At 42.0% G+C, this 18,791-nt stretch overlaps 1 protein-coding gene across 3 annotated transcripts in view; it reads left to right on the top strand.

The window, feature by feature from the left end:
* PTPRG (protein tyrosine phosphatase receptor type G) overlaps positions 1-18,791 on the top strand; it is a 659,913-nt gene that overhangs the window by 478,679 nt on the left and 162,443 nt on the right. For all 3 annotated transcript variants that reach the window (XM_066613931.1, XM_066613930.1, XM_066613929.1), the window contains exon 6: positions 5,264-5,330. In XM_066613931.1, coding sequence (XP_066470028.1) covers positions 5,264-5,330 — 67 coding nt within the window. The remainder of the gene's footprint in view (positions 1-5,263; positions 5,331-18,791) is intronic.

The raw sequence follows: 18,791 nt of genomic DNA, 5'->3' as shown, positions 1-18,791 counted from the left end.
TGTGCAAATGTCCTACCCTCTTTCCAAAACTTTTCCCCCCCTTTCCTTTAAAATACTAAATTTGTACTAGACTAGATCGACTAAATTTGTACTAGATTTAAAATACTAAATGACTAGATTTCCACTCTTGAGCAAGTCTGCTGACCAAGGTCAGTGCTGAAGATGTGAATAACCATGCTGTGCAGCAGCAACACTGCACAGTATTCACAGAAAGGAGAGACAGACCATGAGGAAGCATGCAGACAATTTGATTTGCACAAGACCAAAACAAGGAGAACAGTGGGGATTTGGTGAGTCTTTGGCAAGGATGTATTGTGGACCAAGGTTTTCTATCCTATTTCTGAGTTGCTTGGGAGTGTTGAGATGTAAAGGTCATGGTGACAAAAGTCCAGTAACTAGTTTGGATGGTCCATTCACTTATTAGCCTGCCTCCACAACTGAGCTCAGTAATGTAGGTGAAGACCAGTAGAGGTGCAAGACCCTTTCCTTTGTTGCAAAAGGTGCTTTTTCAGCACAGGAGTTGATGGCGGAGGCCAAGTTGCAAGAGACCAATTATGCTTTTCCAGCAGGATTTGGAGCTAGAAAGTTTCGTTTGTGTTTTGGAGGCATGAAAATTCCATTTGAATTTTAGGAGCAAACAAATCTTTGTTCAGATTTAGACCATTAGGCTTCCTGGATCAGTTAAAGGGGAGGGGTATTCCATGGTTCTGTGAATAATATGACCTTCTTGGTCTGGATATGTGTCCTCTTGCCATCAGGCTTGTAAAGTATCCATGTTCCTGTTCTGGCCCTTTGTTCTGCAGGCAAGCAGTGGCATCATTGGGGGGTGCCGGGGGTGTGGGCCGCAACATGTGACACACATTTGACGCACACTGGGGGGGGGGTGACGCCACGACTCACCAAAAATTTTTTAATCTTGGTATTTTTGAATAATACCATCATGTTATATATCAATCAATGCATAATTTCATGCAGAATGCAATGAAACAAACCGCGTTGAAGTATCTCTGTTCTCTCAAACGTTGTAGTAAAAAAACCAGTGGGGGCAGGGCAATGGTGCATCACCAAGCCTGCTTCCCAAGGCGTTGCCCTGTCCACTACATGTAATTAGTCTGTGGAATTCCTTACCACATGAAGTGGTGATGGCAGCTTGCCTAGATGCCTTTTAGAGGGGCTAGGACAAATTTCTGGAGGAAAATCCATCACGCGTTACAAGTCATGATAAGTATGTGCAAGGTCCTGTTTTTAAAAGTAGGAGACACTTGGCCAACAGTCTGAGGCTAAGAGGCAAAGAAGGAAGGCCCATAGCCAGGGAGACGGACCAGGGACAGAGTGCACTTGCTCCCGTTGTGGAAGGGATTGTCACTCCCGAATTGGCCTTTTCAGCCACACTAGACGCTGTTCCAGAACCACCATTCAGAGCACGATACCATAGTCTTTTGAGACTGAAGGTTGCCAACAACAACCTCAGAATGCCGGATGCAGGGGGAGGGTGCCAGGGTTCAGGTTTTGTCATGTTGTCTTGTTTGCCCCCTGAAGCATTTGGTGGGCTGCTGTGAGATACAGGAAACTGGACTAGATGGGGCTCTTCTTTTGTTCTTATGTAGCCCCATAAGCATGTTACTGAAATGGAGTCTTGATGTAACTTGTGCGTGAGTCATCAGGCCAGGTCTTAATGACCCAGGATAAGGTACATTTGGGGCACCAATCTAAGCTTGAAAAAGGCATTCCTAGCCACAACCAACATGTGGGCATCAAGGAACAAGGCCCGGCTGAGAGGCACCAGCAAACTGTGAACCTGGTTCTTCAAGGGAAGCATAATCACTTCCAGAACAGACTGACACTTCATAACGAAGCTACAGGTCTACTGACCAAGAGAACATCCATCTTTATTGGGGTTAAATTTCAACTTGTTCATCTAGTCACTCACTGATCCCAGACAGTGATTGGAACTCACACAGCTGTCCACTTGATGAAAGGGAATGGGTGTCATCTAATGCTCTGATCACTGCCTCCAGTGCTTCTGTGTAGATATTAAATAGCATGGGAAACATGACAGAGCTATGTGCAACACTGTAGGCCAATGGCTTTGCATTGAACAGGAGTCCCCCAGCACCATCTTCTGAAGTCTATTCTTGAAGAAGGACCAGACTCACACTGTAGAACAGTGCCTCCAAGTCCTATCCCCACCAGTTGCTCCAAAATTGCATGATGGATGGTATCAAAAGCCTCTGAAAGGTTCACCAGAACCAATTGGGACACACTTCCTGTCTAGTTCCCAGCATAGGTAATTGTTTAGGGCAGTGTTTCTCAAACTGTGGGTCAGGAACCACTAGGTAGGTTGTGAGTCAATTTCAAGTTGGTTCCATTCATCTCAATGGGTATTTTATTTTTAATATATTAGACTTGATGCTACTATGGTATGTAACTGCTTTTGGGGAAACGTTACAGATCTATATTTTTAACAGGCTACTATGTAGTAGCCTGTTAAAAATTATAGTCAATGGGGTATAGTCAACGTTACAGGTCTATATTTTTAACAGGCTACTATGTAGTAGCCTGTTAACAATTATAGTCAATGGGGTTTACTCCCAGGTAAGTGTGGATAGGATTGCAGCCTTTGGGATATTTGGGGAATTTTTTTAAAAAATAGATCAGCAACTGCTTGGGAGGGTTAGGAGGGTATTTCTTTATTTTAAACACATTTTTCAATTTATCCTTATTGTGAACTTTTAATTTACTTAATTTGATTTTGTTGTATGGGAGGTGTTAAAAATTTTCATGATGATGTAACTTCTGACCATGACTTCACTTCCAGGTTAATGGCATCACTTCTGATGGGTCCCAAGAGATTGTCATTCTAAAAAGTGGGTCGCGGTGCTAAAAATTTTGGAAACTGCTGGTCTAGGTTGATCAAGGCTGTTTCTACCTATATCCTGCCCAGAAGCCAGACTGAGACAAATAATTATCAGTCTCATGTACATTTTCTGTGTTCGTATTTTTCACTCGGTCAGCTGCGCTTATTCACTTCTCACTAGCTTCAGTTTCTTGCCTTTCATTTGCATTGGTCTGCCACACAGCAGAGGAAGTGGGGAAAAACACCTTTGGAAGATAGGAAAATGAGTGTGAAAAATCTGGGAGTGACCAGGCTAGTTGTAAACTTTGTCTGAGAATCATTCTAATTTGCTTTTCATTAATTTATTTTAAATCATTTTTAATTCTATCTTCTACCCAAAAATAAGGTGCTCAAGGTGGCTTTCAGACAAAATTAAAACAGTAAAACCTGTCTTCTGCGTCTCTACTGAAATTAATGGCAGATGTGTGCATTCAACTGATACACTGAAATCACTTTAATGTGTACCTGAATTAAACAGTGCATACAAAACCTACTCCTTTCCTAAGAAAAAAGTACAGGTGTCCCGCTTTATCTGAGGGGTTCCACCCCCAGAACCCTTGTGAATGCTGAAACCCGTGATTAATGAATAACAATTTTAGGCTCCTGTATCCCTCTGGGGAAGCCTCCTCAGGCCTCAGAATACCTTATAAAGGCCTAAAACGTCACTTCTGGTTTTTCCCGGAAAACTGTTCAGCCTCCATGGGCCTCAGAACACCCTCTGTTGTCTATGGGAGCACAGCTAGTGTCAGAAGAGAGATTTATAGTGGACATCCACAGTGGGAAGTAAATGGGTGCTTAATCTTTACCTCACTCACTATTGTTCCACTCACTCTCCAAGCCACTTTTCTTCCTTGTGGGTTCCAAATGTGTGTTTCCCCTCAAACATGTTGGGGTTCCTGGTTTTATTTCTTTTAGGAATCCCTGGGTAGTGATGATGAACCTTGAGAAGAAGGCAAGAGAGGGAAAAATTGGTTCCCACATTAAAACATGGCATCTTTTCAACTGCATGAGCAAAAACGTAATTAGCCCACAATTCCCATTATGCACCTGGAACTGCTCCTTTCATTGAAATGAATATTTCATTGTGTGGATATCGTTGTGGATTTCGTTGTGCGGATATCCTGGATGAGGGACACTGTGGACAAGTGTCTGTGGATCTGTTTGTCAAAACTGCACATTGGACATTGGTCCATGGAACTTTTCTTTCTTCCAATAATTGTATACTAAGATTTTTATAGATCCTTTGATTGATGACTTCAAATGAAGTCCCAATCCTATCCAACTCTGAGTGGTAATGCAGCCACAGTGCAGCCCCCTAGGTAAGGGAAAAAAACATTCCCTTACCTTGAGGAGGCCTCCGTGTCGTCGTCCCCACGCAGGATGTAGCACACACCTCATTGGCATGGCTGCATCAGCACTGAAAAGTTGGATAGGATTGGGCCCTGAGTCATCCCAAGAATTTTGTTTAGGTAACTGGTCCTTGAAACACAATTTATGCTGAAGTTGGAAACTTGCAAGGAGACATAAATTTGCCTTATCTTTGGGATGCAAATATACAAAAACCTTTCAATGAAAATAACTGCAACATTGCTACAGGTTGTAAACTGCAAAAAGCATTTGCAATATCACATGTCAGTATTCCGCTACAAAATGTAAAGGTGATTTTTATTTGCTGTAAAAAAAAAAGTTGTAGTTCTGTCACTCCTAGACAGTTGCTGTTTGTTCCCTAGACGCTTTGTACTGCATGATGTTAAAGAGAGCTCCTCTGAAAGCCTGGTGCACAAAGACATGATGAAAAGCAGACATTTACCCTACAAATACAGGAGAAAGAAATGAAGACGAACCAACGAACCAACTAACTAACTAACTAACTAACTAACTAACTAACTAACTAACTAACTAACTAACTAAATAAATAAATAAATAAATAAATAAAAATTATGCTTAGACCCACACGTATAATTCAACAGAGTTCCATTTACTTCAACTGCGCTTTAAGTTTTATGCCTTTTGAGTCTCTTATTTGAAAAAAGTGACTGTTGTTAGATATACTTGATATTTCTGTATTTATCCAAGGCATTTTTGCCTGTAGCACTGAAAGAAGTGAAAGAGCTACCTAACTTATGAAGATATTCCTAACATTTTAACGCATTCTGAAGACTTCTTTGTGTTTCAACTGCTTTTGTCTTATTTTATTGTGGTATAATTCTAAGTTTGTGGTGTTTGGTGAAGACCTGTTTTAAACATAATAACTTAGTAGCTTGCTAGATAGCATCTTCCATCCTCCTCTCCTTTAGAAGATTAAATTGAGATTCTTCTGTCTGATGCCAGAACAGATTTAACCAATCATGTATCCTTTACATGTAGGTCAATCAGAGGGACAACCCAGCACTGGAGCCTATTATCCATGGGTTGAAGGGTGTCGTACATCATGGTAAGTAGCTACTTAAAGTTGCCTTGTGCTGGTAAGAGTTGAAGTCTTGGATTATTGCCCTTAATGGATTGGGTCACCTTTCAAAGGACATATTGAGATGTATATTTTTCATACACTGATGTTTAAGGACACTGAAGCCATTATTTGGTTAGTGTAAAGCCCAAACTCATTTGTTACCTGGGACCAAGTTTGGTCTAACAGTTTTTTTAAAAAAGTGTCTTTTTTTATTTTGGATTTTAGAATGTGTACATGAAATGTTTTTTAAGCTAGTTCAATATATCATGCATTTTAATTCTGTATCTGTTGCCTTCCTGCAGTTTATATGCTATTTTCTGAATAAAAATAAAAAAAGAATTTTCTTCCTCTGAAGTTTTCTATTTGTTTGTAAATTGTTTGTCTTTCAAATTTAGGGAGCTGGTAATGAAACAGAAAATTAACTATCTGTGAAAATTAATTAAAGTTTGCAGCAAGAGAACATCCTTCTGTAACTTACATAAATGTGGTCATTCAGCTATTCTGATGCAGATAAACCTATTATCCTTGAACTTATAGCAGGTAGTGAAATAACAAAATATATATTCTTAAGAAGTTTTTATTGAGAAAATTTTCTGACATCTTATTGAAATTGCAGCAAAGCGCTCTTGTCAGATATTTAATGGAATGTTTTGTACTGTTTTAATAATCTCATTATAATTCACAGGTATCTGCAGAAATGGTGTTAGGTAACCTAATAAATCTGTTTCATCTATAAAACATCTTCACTCCTTTTTTTCCCTAGGAGATTGTCTTTTGGCATTAGCTAGTGCTGTGGAGCTTAACAAACATTTTTTTTCTCTTGACTGGAAAGCTAAAACCAGTTGACAGTGTTAGATTAAAACAAATAGGATTCTAGATTAATTGCTCTGCTTTCAGAGTCATTTAATGTTGAGGTGTGAATGCCAATAAATCTAGTGAAAGTGAAAAGTAGGGGTTAAATGATAACACACCACAGAGTCCTTCATTTAGAGAATTTTCCATAGGTTTGTTGCCATTTATAAATTGCAGTCTTCGGCTGCAGAGTTGAGTTGCACACTGCACACTGAGTTGAAAACCATGTTGTTTTCCGTAGAAATAGATATTATTATCTGGTTCCCACTGGGCAACAGAAGAGTCTGGCATACAACACACATATATACACAAAATAGCAAGGGTGAGCAGGGCTATTGTGGTGATTATATAATTTGTCACTGAAGTCTAACCTACCATTTAAGTAACCCAGAATATTTCTTAGTCTTTCATCCTACCTGCTCTGTATTTCAAGGTCTCAACCCCCTCAAAGATGATTGAAGCTATCCCATTCTGTTTCCATCTGTGCTGCTAGAATACCTGCTGGTTCCTAATCATATTTGTATCTTGCAGGTATACTTCATCCTCTCAAAACAATTGTTATGCAGTTCTTTAGTATGGACTTCCCTCCCCGCGTAATAATGATTTGTCACTCTGGTATTGCCTATACACAGTAGAATCTGGGTGGGTAAGAGACACATATGTTGTTTCCTTCCCACTGGGTGTTCACATTTCAAGCAGAGGAAATGGGTGGATGTGTTTGAAGACTCTTGTTTCCGAATCTGGAAATAAGAAAAAGGAAATTCTCATTTTCCTTCTGCTCATGGAGGTGTTGAGGACTTGGGCTGATAGTGGTACAGAATGGAAAGGATGTGGCTTTGTTTACCTAAGAAAATGGTTTGTTCTAACAATTGGCTGACTGTAGAGCTCTATGATATGATCAGCTGCTGATCATATTATATATGCAATAAGCATGATTGTGACATACAAAATTATGCATGGGAAGGATAAAGTGGATAGAGAGATGCTCTTTGCACTCTCACATAACACCAGAACCAGGGGACATCCGCTAAAATTGAGTGTGGGGAGGGTTATGACAGACAAAAGAAAATTTTTATTTACTCAGCGTGTGGTCGGTCTGTGGAACTCCTTGCCACAGGATGTGGTGATGGCATCTGGCCTGGATGCCTTTAAAAGGGGATTGGACAAGTTTCTGGAGGAAAAATCCATTTTGGGTTACAAGCCATGATGTGTATGTGCAACCTCCTGATTTTAGAAATGGGCTATGTCAGAATGCCAGATGCAAGGAAGGCACCAGGATGCAGGTCTCTTGTTATCTGGTGTGCTCCCTGGGGCATTTGGTGGGCTGCTGTGAGATACAGGAAGCTGGTCTAGATGGGCCTATGGCCTGATCCAGTGGGGTTGTTCTTATGTTTCTTATGATCTTATAAGACTGCTGGTAAAGAATCAACTGCTTAGTTCAAACCAGCATGTGAAATTCATCTCCCCCCACTTCAGCCACTGCTTTAGGATTCTGTTTATCCCCTTAGAATTGTAATTTCACTGTGTTGCAATTACTCTATAGTTATTCACACCTAATAATATTCCCCTTCTGTCCTAATCTTAAGGGCAAAGTAGGACTTCAAGGTCTAGACTAAGGTTGTCAAATTCAATTCATATAGAGGGCTGAATAGCATCCATCCATCTGCTGAAGGCTGGAAGTGATGTCATTAAGAAGAAACTGATGTCATTAAGCAGATAATGACCAGAAATAGGCATGTTTTCCTCACTCAGGAATTCATTAGCTGCAAACAACAAAAGAGAAAATATGCAAATCTTTTTAATATTTTCAAGATATGGGAGAGCCCAATTATCACATGGACCACCCCTTCAGAAGCACTACTTCTGCCAAAGTGTCACTTCGCAGCTCAGCTGCTAAGAGGTCCTCTGCAAAGTGACACCTTGGCAGAAGCAGCACTGCTGAAAGGGCTGCCTACATGATAAGTGGGCTCTCCCAGCATCTCGGCAGCTTCTTCTTTTCTTGCCTCTCTTGATCTGCCTTTTCCACTTACCATTCCTCATCTTCTGAGGCCTCCTTCTGTCTCTCCATCCCAGAGCTTCAACAAAAGTGGCATTGCTAAAAGAGTGGCACTGGGAGAGCCCAGTTAATCATGCAAGCCATCTTTTCAGCAGTGACACCTCTGCAGAAGTGGACTCTTAGATATATTCTTAGATACATTCTGAGCTTTATATATGTTAGGTACTCAAGTGCATTAATAAGTACCTGGTGGTTGACTCTATATGTCTTTTGTTTGATGAGGAAGCAGGTCAAAGCAGCATAACAAACAAGACTCCAGTCCTAATTAAATTCCTTCCTGCCAAAAAAACCATGCTGTGTTCCTGTGTGTGTGTGTGTGGGGGGGGGGGGTTGTGGAGGTCTTCTTGAGGTAAGGAATCTAAAGTAAACTAAAGACCATTGGGTCTCCTTCACCAGCTCATTTGCTGGCACAAGTCCAAGGAGAATAAGGAAGAGGAAAGTGGAAAGTGAGCGGGAGCTAGGTTCTGGTGCACATCGGTTCCACTGAGATCTACCCACACCCTGTTCTGCCTCTTCCCCATCCCTCCCCCAAACTCTCGCATTCTGCCATAAGCCACCCCTGCTCCCACTGCTGGCTCATGTTAACTGAAACAGGTAGCAGGCAGCGATAGTAGGCCTTTGGAACCACTACCAATAGCAGTGGTGGACCCAGAATGTCTACAACACAGAGGATGAACAAGCAGATGGCAAAGAAGGGCAAATAAGGAGCAGGTTAACTGTGTCCTGCTGAACGTAAAAGGCAGCTTAGTCCTAGTTAGGATTGGGCTGTTAGATGTAAATCACCATCTACACAATTTTATGTATATAAATGTTCTTTCTCCCATCACCTTAATCATTCTTGGGACCTGACATTTGAGCATTATCACCTCATTCCAGTATGTAACTTGGGAGTCTGATTTGTTGGGGAGAAATGTCAAATTCAGATTGCTTCTTATGAGTCAATACTGTCATGAAGACAACATTTATCTTAATTAGCATTAATTGTATCAGAAGCATCTAGATAAGTCACCTTGTTATTTTGCTACAGTTAGTAACACTGAAGAGTGGTTTGTGAAAAAATGTTATCTGTGTACTTTATTCATTCCACCCCTGTTCCAAAGCCCAGTGTGAGCCACAGAATATTTTGATTTCATTTTGTGCTCATTATTTTCCACAGATTAAATTGAGGGCTAGTACCTTACTAAGGCCTGGATTTTATGGTAGTGAGTTTGTCAGTATGTTCCTAGTGAGCTATGAAGATCACTTCTAGAGAATATAGGTGATTATTCTTGAAGTGTGGTCTTGTGTGAATTGTGCAAGTGCTTTTTGAGGTGTTTTGTGGTACCGTAAAGAAGAAATGCAGAAGGGCCATTGTTTCATTTGTGTTGCTAAACAGCCATGTCTCTTCAGAAGTGTAAGCAGCTGCATGCTATTTTTCCTTCATGTACAAAGGTAAAAGGTTTAACACTGTTTGTCAGATTGCTGGAGACCTGGGGGAGAGTCCTGTGATATTCCTTGCCCGCCCTCTAATGGTAAATTGGACACTGCCACTTGTTCTTAGGTCATCTTGGCCAGGTGGAGTTTCTGACAGAAATGGGTCCTTGGCCAGTGCCCAGTATGGCTGATCTCTGACACCACCCTAGGGCTTTATTCTCCTAGGACACCACCTGGAGAATATCTGCAGAAACTCTCTCATTCATGCACTGTCAATATGGAGTACATTGACTATGATTTGTCAGTGGTTCAGTTCTGTTAGACCACTGCTCCAGCCAGCTGCACTGGCTGCTGGTTCGTTTCTTGACCCAATTCAGTGTGCTGGCTTTGACCTTTGAAGCCCTTCACAGCATGGAACCAGGGTACTTCCTGCTCCATGCATTCTGACCCACTCCTGCAGAGGGGGCGTATGCCACTCCTGATGTTTTTATTGTTTACTTCTGTTTTTTTTTTTTACCATACATTATTTCTGCTGCAGTTTTATTATTTTACTCTATGCTATTAAATCTAATAATGCTACATACCAGCCATTTTCAACCACTGTGCCGTGACCACAGGTGGTCCACAGGTGTGCCACAAGAATTTGGAGGAAGATCATTTATTAGTAGGGCCAATGGGGCTATGATTCCCCCCACTGGCAGCATGGTCAATTGTTAAAAACCTGATGGTGTGCCTTTGACAATTTTGATGCCTTGTTAGTGTGCCATGAGATGAAAAAGGTTGAAAATTGCTGTTATATACTGTCTTATGGTTCTTTGTTGTTTGATTGCTTTTACTGCTGCTGTGCCTACAGTTGAAATGTTCTCTTGTTCTCTCTCTCTCTCTCTCTCTCTCTCTCTCTCTCAAACACACGCACACTCATTTTCAGTTCTTAACATAAGAACATAAGAACAGCCCCACTGGATCAGGCCATAGGCCCATCTAGTCCAGCTTCCTGTATCTCACAGCAGCCCACCAAATGCCCCAGAGAGCACACCAGATAACAAGAGACCTCATCCTGGTGCCCTCCCTTGCATCTGGCATTCTGACATAACCCATTTCTAAAATTAGGAGGTTGCGCATACACATCATGGCTTGTACCCCGTAATGGATTTCTTAGTAGTAACTAGTTCTTAGACTAGTTGTTTTATGGGTAGTTTTATTGTTGTATTGTTTTACCATGTATATCTTATGTTAGGCATTTTGACTGCCCATGCCATTGGAGGAAGGGTGAGATCAAAATATTATAAATAAATTTGTGTGAAACCACCGTAGATGGTGATGAGTTTGTGGTCATCTTCTTCCTTCAAAGTTTTCTCACTTTCCTATGCCCTTCCAGTGATTAGCAAAGATCTGTAATGTCAGAAGCACATTCTGCGGTAGTGAGAGCTATCTTGGCTGGAGATTTCGTCAGGGATTTGAATTACTGACTAATTTGATGGAACATAAATAATTGTGCCCTTCACACTGTCACCAGCTTAGTAATGATGACAGAGAAATGTCAACATAAAAATCAATACAGAGTTAGCTACTGCTGAGAATGTGCTTTATTTTCTTCCATCCCCAGGGATTAATTTCCTAGAATCCTAATGTTGCACTAAAACTTAATTTTACAAGTAGTACTATAAGCAATGCCCAATGTTAGGGGAAAAAAATGCTCCAAGTTGAAAAATGTACTTTCAACCTAGGGCTGTTTGGGATAAAAAGGAACACTTACAAGGTTTCATCCGTGTATTCCTGCCCTCAGGCATGTACTATAGTTATTTCCAATTCTAAGCATTTTTTTCTTCCCATAAAAAACTATAGAGGAAGCAGCCTCTGATTTCAGAAGTGCTTACATTACAATTCCTTCCTTAGAACTGTCAGGCTTGCTTCCCTTTGTGTATATACACTGCACTGTATTCTGTATGTCAGGCAGGTTGTACATATGATGATTATTCCCCTGTTGAACTCCAGTAAATTGTTAATGGAAGATGTGTATCTGTAAACACTTGGTGAGCTAGTGAGCAGTGGTCAGTTACTGGTCTCCAGCATGCATTCCCTCCCCTTGTGCACCTAGAAGCATCAGTATACAAGAGGTTTGTCTACCCACCATGTAAAATATGAATCAGTCTTGAGTGCTGTTGCCAACATAGCTCCTTCACACACACACACGTGTCTATTCCTACACATGTACGCAAATAATCTTGGGTCTAGATCTTCCTGGCACATAATTAAACTCAATTTGGGGAAATTAGCAATACTTATGGAGCAAGAGGTCAGATTTAGCAGGCTTTAAACACACACAGGAGAATGGAGGCTTTTAGAAGAGAGGGAGAGTAGTTACAAGGATTCAAGGGAACAGAGGAGTGATTACCTACTGGCAGACTAGTGTATGATGCCCTTCTGTGCTGTGAGGTGGGCTGCATGGCTTCAGGTTCCAAGGAAAAGGAAATACACAGAAAAAGTTGCCCCTTTACTGGTCAATGTAGCTCCTCTGTGGGTTAGAGCATATTCCAAAGCAAGAGGCTTTCCAAGTAAGACAAGGCTTCCAAAAGCAGATAGTATGGAAAGCTTTCAGTGAGAAAGAAAGCATCACAAGGCTGATGGACTCTTATGTGAGAGAGACTGCAAAAATGGATAGCATGGACACCATCAATGTCAGAGAAGATGACCCAAAATGGTGGAGGTCTCTATGGAGGTAAAGACCATCAAATGCAAAGCAGGATAGACATGTTCAAAGAATGAAAAGTGACAGAGTTCTGCTTCCAGGGCAGTGCTAATTATAAACTGTTCCCTGGAATCTCCAACCCAAGCCCTGCAGAGCACAGAGCTTGGCAGCATGGAAGTTGAGTGATAACAAGTGATGTCATTGTTGAGGGCTGGGGACAGCATCGTGATACTACACACCAGAAGAAGGTGTCCATGCATTGGTGTGGACCCTTAGAGGGACTATAGGTTATCAGACTTTGCAGAAAGAAAACTAAAACTTTTTTCCTGCAAGAACAATAGCATCTGGAGGTTCTCCTGCATGTGCAGCTAGGAGTTTCCTGGACTTGATTGAGTTACAGGTGTGACCTTCCAGGAGGACACAAAGGCTTGATTACAACCCAGTCAGAGAGGTTCCTGAGGGGCAAAAGATATGGCAGGGTATTCCTGCACCCATGTTTGGGTTGTTGGTGAAAGAGGCTTTCTGGAGAAGGAATCTGAAAAGACTATCCATGTGGCCTGGCCACTGAGGAGATTGAACTTAGTTTATTATGCCGCAGGACTTGTGCTTGCAGCAAAATTCTATCAAGATGGAGTATCCAAAATTTGCGGGATCTTCTCTCTAAGAGAGTTTACTTGTAACCTACTTTAACATTCCAAGTGCAGACTGATGTTTATTTGTTTTAAGAGATTTGTACTTTGAGAATAGAGAGGTTGCAAAAGTGAAAATGAAAGTTTTTTGGTCATGTATGTGTGGTCAAAATCATAGTGTTCTGCACATGCTTATAAATAATAATAATAATAATAATAACAGGTATTTATATACCGCCTTTCTTGGTCTTTATTCAAGACTTTATTCAAGGCAGTTTACATAGGCAGGCTTTATTAAATCCCTATTAAATAGGGATTTTTACAATTTCAAAGAAGGTTCTTTCTTTCAAGAACAACTACATTCAAGGTGTTTCATTCCGATCTGGCTTCACATTCTGGCCTCCATCCTCCCACGCTCAGAGCAGATGGAATTGCTCGGCTTCAGCTTGTCAGCTGCTCCAAGGTCGCACGGTGCCGGTGGCCTCGAACTGGCGACCTTGTGGGTGTTATCTTCAGGCAGACGGAGGCTCTACCCTCTAGACCAGACCTCCTGCTTATAGAGGTTTGTTGAGTGGTCTGCACCTGTCCTCAAGTGAGGTGAACCCAGTGTACACCGAGTGCCTCAAGGGTGCAAAGAACAGCTTCAGCTTAGCTCCTTCAACCACCTCCTCAGCTGCATCATGAAGGAACTCTGTGGGCTTTTCCTTCTGTCCTTCACCTTATTTGACAGAAAAATAATTTTTTTAACCACAGTTTTCAGTTTTTTTATACTTTATGAGTGTTAGTTTTTGGTTTGTACCAAAAAGTAGTAATGTTAGCTTGTAAGTTGTACTCCTGTCTGCTTAGCTTGTAGGTTGTACTCCTGTCTGCCACATGGCGAGCAGGTCACCTTTAAAAGGAAACATTTTTTACCTCAGTATACCTTATTTTCTTCATCTATTTTTACTGTAAAAGGAAAGAGAGGAACAGAAGGAGAAATATTTTACCTGATCCTTTAATCATAACTCCATTTGTCAAAAAATAAATACAAAAAGGGAGGATTCTTTCACTTTAGTGTACTTTGAATCTCACTCTTCGTTGCTTTAAAAAAAGGAAGATGTTTTCCTCTTTATGGTGTGAGCTGCAGCTGCTTGATCAGAGTTCCCGGAAAAAAATTCCAATTTTCAGATTTATGTGGGATGTATAGAGCTGTGACCTGGACATGCTCTTTATTTGAAATTGCTAGTATTGAAGCTGCCTAGAAAAGTTTGGGCATTCAAAGTCATGTTGGAAACATGAAACTAAGCCCAGGGCATAAATCTTCTGAACGGAAGTTGCCAAAACAGAAAACAGGCTCAGTCCCAAGCTCAGTCTCATTCAGTCTCATGTAGGAAGCATGAAGTCAAGGCCTTCCATATCAAAGGTGACTAAACAGATCCCACTCTGAAAGGGACTAGAGCATTCAGGTTCGTGTGGGGAAAATATGAATCCTTGGTTTGGGCATAAAGCCTTCTGCACTGGGGCCACTTAAAGGGGCTCCATTTTGGGAGGAATTTGGGTTCTCAGGCAAGCTGTCAGTCAACTTTCCCTGTTAAGTCTTCTTTGACTGAATTGTTGATGATAACTGATGCTTACAAAAAGTCTACTGACTCCACAAAAGAATGCATTCCCTAGAAGACCAGTACCAATCCAGACTTAATCCAATACAAAATGTCTTATATTCTAGATATCAGAGGCTTCTGTCTCACCCTTTTAACATGTTTTCAGCAGTAGTGCACCTTCAACTTTAGAACCATGGCTTCCATATCAAACTATTGATATGAACAGTTTCAGTGCCTCAATACTGGCTTTTAAACCTGGAACCTAGCCATTTTATGATGCAGCCTAATCCTATCGCTGAGAAACTCCAGTGACCAGCATGCTGCCCCAGCAACAGTCATTGCAAACATGCTCCAGTTGGTGCTGGATCTCCATGCTGGTGGGACAAGCAGCAAGAGTCTGTGGCAGTGAGAGACCTTGTGGTGGTGTTGGATAGCTCAATGAAAACATCAGTTCAGTGTGTGGCAACAGTGAGAACATCAAATTCCATGGTAGGTGTCCTTAGGAAAGGTATAGAGTAATGCATCTTTGGGTCATTTGCCAATTTGATAAGTTTCCCTTCTACTCCTTCATCCAAGGCATTTATTTAAAAAAAACTCAGGATCCAAGCATCCTGCTCAGTACCTTCTTCCAGTTTAATAAATATTCGCTTACCCTGTGGAGACTTTCCATCTGCTCAGATCCAAAGCTGGATACAATGTGGGCCCGGTGGCCCCGCTGTTCCAGTGTTGGATAGGATTTAGCTGTTGTTGCACACAGGATCTTCCCACCTGAAAGCAGGAGCATAACACTCTATAACAGTGTTTCTCAACCAGTGGTATTCACAGCATTGATGGTACTTCAGGTGGTGTCTGTTGGTACACATGAGACCCCCAGACGCCCACCACCTGGCAATAAGACCAGCAATGCAATGTGATGCAATTGTAGCAGGCTCAGCTCAGTGGGCAGAGCTCCAGTGTGTGCTTTCCATGCGTTGAAAAAGTCCTCCTATCTTCCCTGAACCCCTTGTCAGAGTTTGTTGCATTGCATCTGGCCTCCCCATCTGCAAGTAACTGACAGTGACATCAGTGGTTACTTCCAGTGGTACTTCCAATAGATGGACTATGCATAGTGGTATGGTATGGGACAAACTTGTTGTTGTTGTTGGCATCCTTCAGTCTCCGAAGACTATGGTATCGCACTCTGAATGGTGGTTCTGGGACAGCATCTAGTGTGACTGGATTCGGGAGTGACAATCCCTTCCACACTGAGAACAAATGTAGTCTGTCCCTGGTCCGTCTCCCTATCTATGGGCCTTCCTTCTTTGCCTCTTTGCCTCAGTCTGTTGGGTAAGTGTCTCTTCAAAGTGGAGAGGCCATGCTGCACAACCTGCCTCCAGGTGGAACACTCAGAAGCCAAGGTTTCCCATCTGTTGAGGTCCATTCCTAAGGCCTTCCGATCCCTCTTGCAGATATCCTTGTATTGCAGCTGTGGTCTACCTGTAGGGTGCTTTCCCTGCACTAGTTCTCCATGGAGGAGAGTCTTTGGGATCCGGTCATCGTCCATTCTCACAACATGACCAAGCCAACGCAGGCATCTCTGTTTTAGTAGTGTGTACATGCTAGGGGTTCCAGCTTGTTCCAGGACTGCGTTGTTTGGAACTTTGTCCTGCCAGGTGATACTGAGGATGCGTCAGAGGCAGCGCATGTGGAAAGCATTCAGCTTCCTCTCCTGTCGTGTGCAAAGAGTCCAGGACTCACTACAGTACAGAAGTGTACTCAAGACGCAAGCTCTGTAGACCTGGATCTTGGTATGTTCCATCAGCTTCTTGTTGGACCAGACTCTCTTTGTAAGCCTGGAAAACGTGGTAGCTGCTTTACTGATGTGGTTGTTTAGCTCGGTATCGAGAGAAAGAGTGTCGGAGATCGTTGAGCCAAGGTACACAAAGTCATGGACAACCTCCAGTTCATGCACAGAGATTGCAAGGCAGGGAGGTGAGTCCAGATCCTGAACCATGACCTGTGTTTTCTTAAGGCTGATCATCAGTCCAAAGTCTTGGCAGGCCTTGCTAAAACGATCCATGAGCTGCTGAAGATCTTTGGCAGAGTGGGCGGTGACAGCTGCATCGTAGGCAAAGAGGAAGTCATTTCAGCTGGACTTTGGAGTTTGCTGTCAGTCTGGAGAGTTTGAAGAGCTTTCTGTCTGATCTGGTCCGGAGACAGATGCCTTCTGTTGCAGTTCCAAAGGCATGCTTCAGCAAGACAGCGAAGAAAATCCCAAACAAGGTCGGCGCAAGAACACAGCCCTGCTTCGCTCTACTTCTGATTTCAAAGGGGTCTGATGTTGAACCATCAAACACTACAGTGCTCTTCATGTCCTCTTGGAAAGATCTGATGATGCTGAGGAGCCTGGCTGGACATCCGATCTTGGGGAGAATCTTGAAGAGGCCGTCCCTGCTGACCAGGTTGAAAGCCTTCGTGAGATCTGTTAAGGCTATAAAGAGTGGCTGTCATTGTTCCCTGCATTTCTCCTGCAGTTGTCTAAGGGAGAATACCATATCAGTGGTGGACCTGTTGCCTGCAATTCTGGATAGACACTCTCTGCAAATACTTGGAGCCTCTTCATTGCAACTCGGGCAAACAGTTTCCCTGCGATGCTAAGGAGAGAGATGCCACGGTAGTTATTGCAGTCACCCATCGCCTTTGTTCTTGTGCAGTGTGACGCTGTTTGCATCCCTCATGTCCTGTGGTACTCCACCTTCTCTCCAACCGAGACCTACAAATCTCTATAAGGTTGAGATTCTGAAAGTGGCCACTGCATGTGCCTGCAGAGAGATAATTGTTGTCATCCTTCAGTCTCGGAAGACTATGGTATCGCAGTCTGAATGGTGGTTCTGGAACAGAGCATCCTCTCCAGTGCACGAAGCCTAGGTAAAGTAGATATGGAGGATAGACTGTTTCCCATGCAGCAAATCCCCCCTCTCTGTGTCGCTGAAATGGTCCAATGGAAAGGCAGAGGCCAATACGGTTGGTTCCAGCCGCGTTGCAGGAGTTGCCAGAATGTGACTGTGTTCAGCCATGAACTGCCTCAGGGACTCCGGCTCCGGATTTTGCCTCGAGGTTGACTCCTGAAGCCTTTTCCATAACTCGATGTAGCCACAAGGCAGTGGAGGTTTGGGATCAGAGTTTTCCTTCTCTCAGATGAGCTGCCTTCCCAGGCTGACGAGTCCCATCTACCCTGTAGAGAGAACCCCTTAAAGAACATATACTTACAAGTAAGCAATTTGTGTTATTCTAATAATTATGAGAAGGACTTGAATTTTTTAATGGTAGCAGAGCAGCTTTAGAATTGTACTCAGATGTAATATCTTGTTTGAGGTACATCAAAGTGGGTTTTCAAATTTCTCATTTATGAGATTTATATCCCTCTCTTTCTGTAACTTTAGAACAGGTTACAACAGTTTCAGTAAATTGGAACATTTAATCTTCCTTCCCTACCTTGTTCTTTTGTCTGCTAAGTCTTAAGATATTAATTTTGGAAATTAGTTTTAAGAACTTTTTTCTTTTTTTAATGTTCAGGCCAACCTCAGTAGCACTTTTCCTCTAAGAAACGTTTGTGAAACCCCACCCCAGTACTTCATGGAATATACAGAAACACTTGGCAGAAGAAGCAAGAATTTGTCTGATCTTTTATCCAAGTGGTAAATTTAAAGGAGCTTGATCTGTCAATACCCTTGAGTCTTGTTCACCTACAAATATTAGAAGCCTCGTTTTTGGGTTTTTTTCCCAGTGATTGGCTACAGATTCAAGCTTCAGTATCAAAAGGTTCTGTCAACTGGTCTTTGAAGAGAGACTTCACTTCAGATGCATAGAAAATAAACCCTTAACATCACTTGCACATCTGATCAGGACTTTGATACTGAATGTTGGAACTTTGTTAGTTGTTTTTTTAAAGGAAAAAGACCTTAATCATGGCAATCTGTGTCATAGTATAATAAAAAGACAGTATTATGCAGGTAGCATCTAAATATTAAAATATGCTTCCTCAGTTACACAAAATTGTCACATCTTTAAATTAGTAGTTAATATTAGATAGCATGACCACAGGTTTTTTCTTTCCCTTCATGACTTTTTCCCCCTCCCCAATATTCATTCTCTTTGTCCATATACTTAATATCTTCTGTCAGATGCTGAAATTTTTCATTCAAGAAATAGTAATGATTAGAGTGCTGCGGAAACGAAAGGATGTGT

Source organism: Tiliqua scincoides, chromosome 2 (genome assembly GCF_035046505.1).
Source record: "Tiliqua scincoides isolate rTilSci1 chromosome 2, rTilSci1.hap2, whole genome shotgun sequence".
Taxonomy (NCBI): domain Eukaryota; kingdom Metazoa; phylum Chordata; class Lepidosauria; order Squamata; family Scincidae; genus Tiliqua; species Tiliqua scincoides.
Note: the sequence above shows the minus strand (reverse complement) of the source record. Positions and strands in the feature narration are given on the sequence as shown.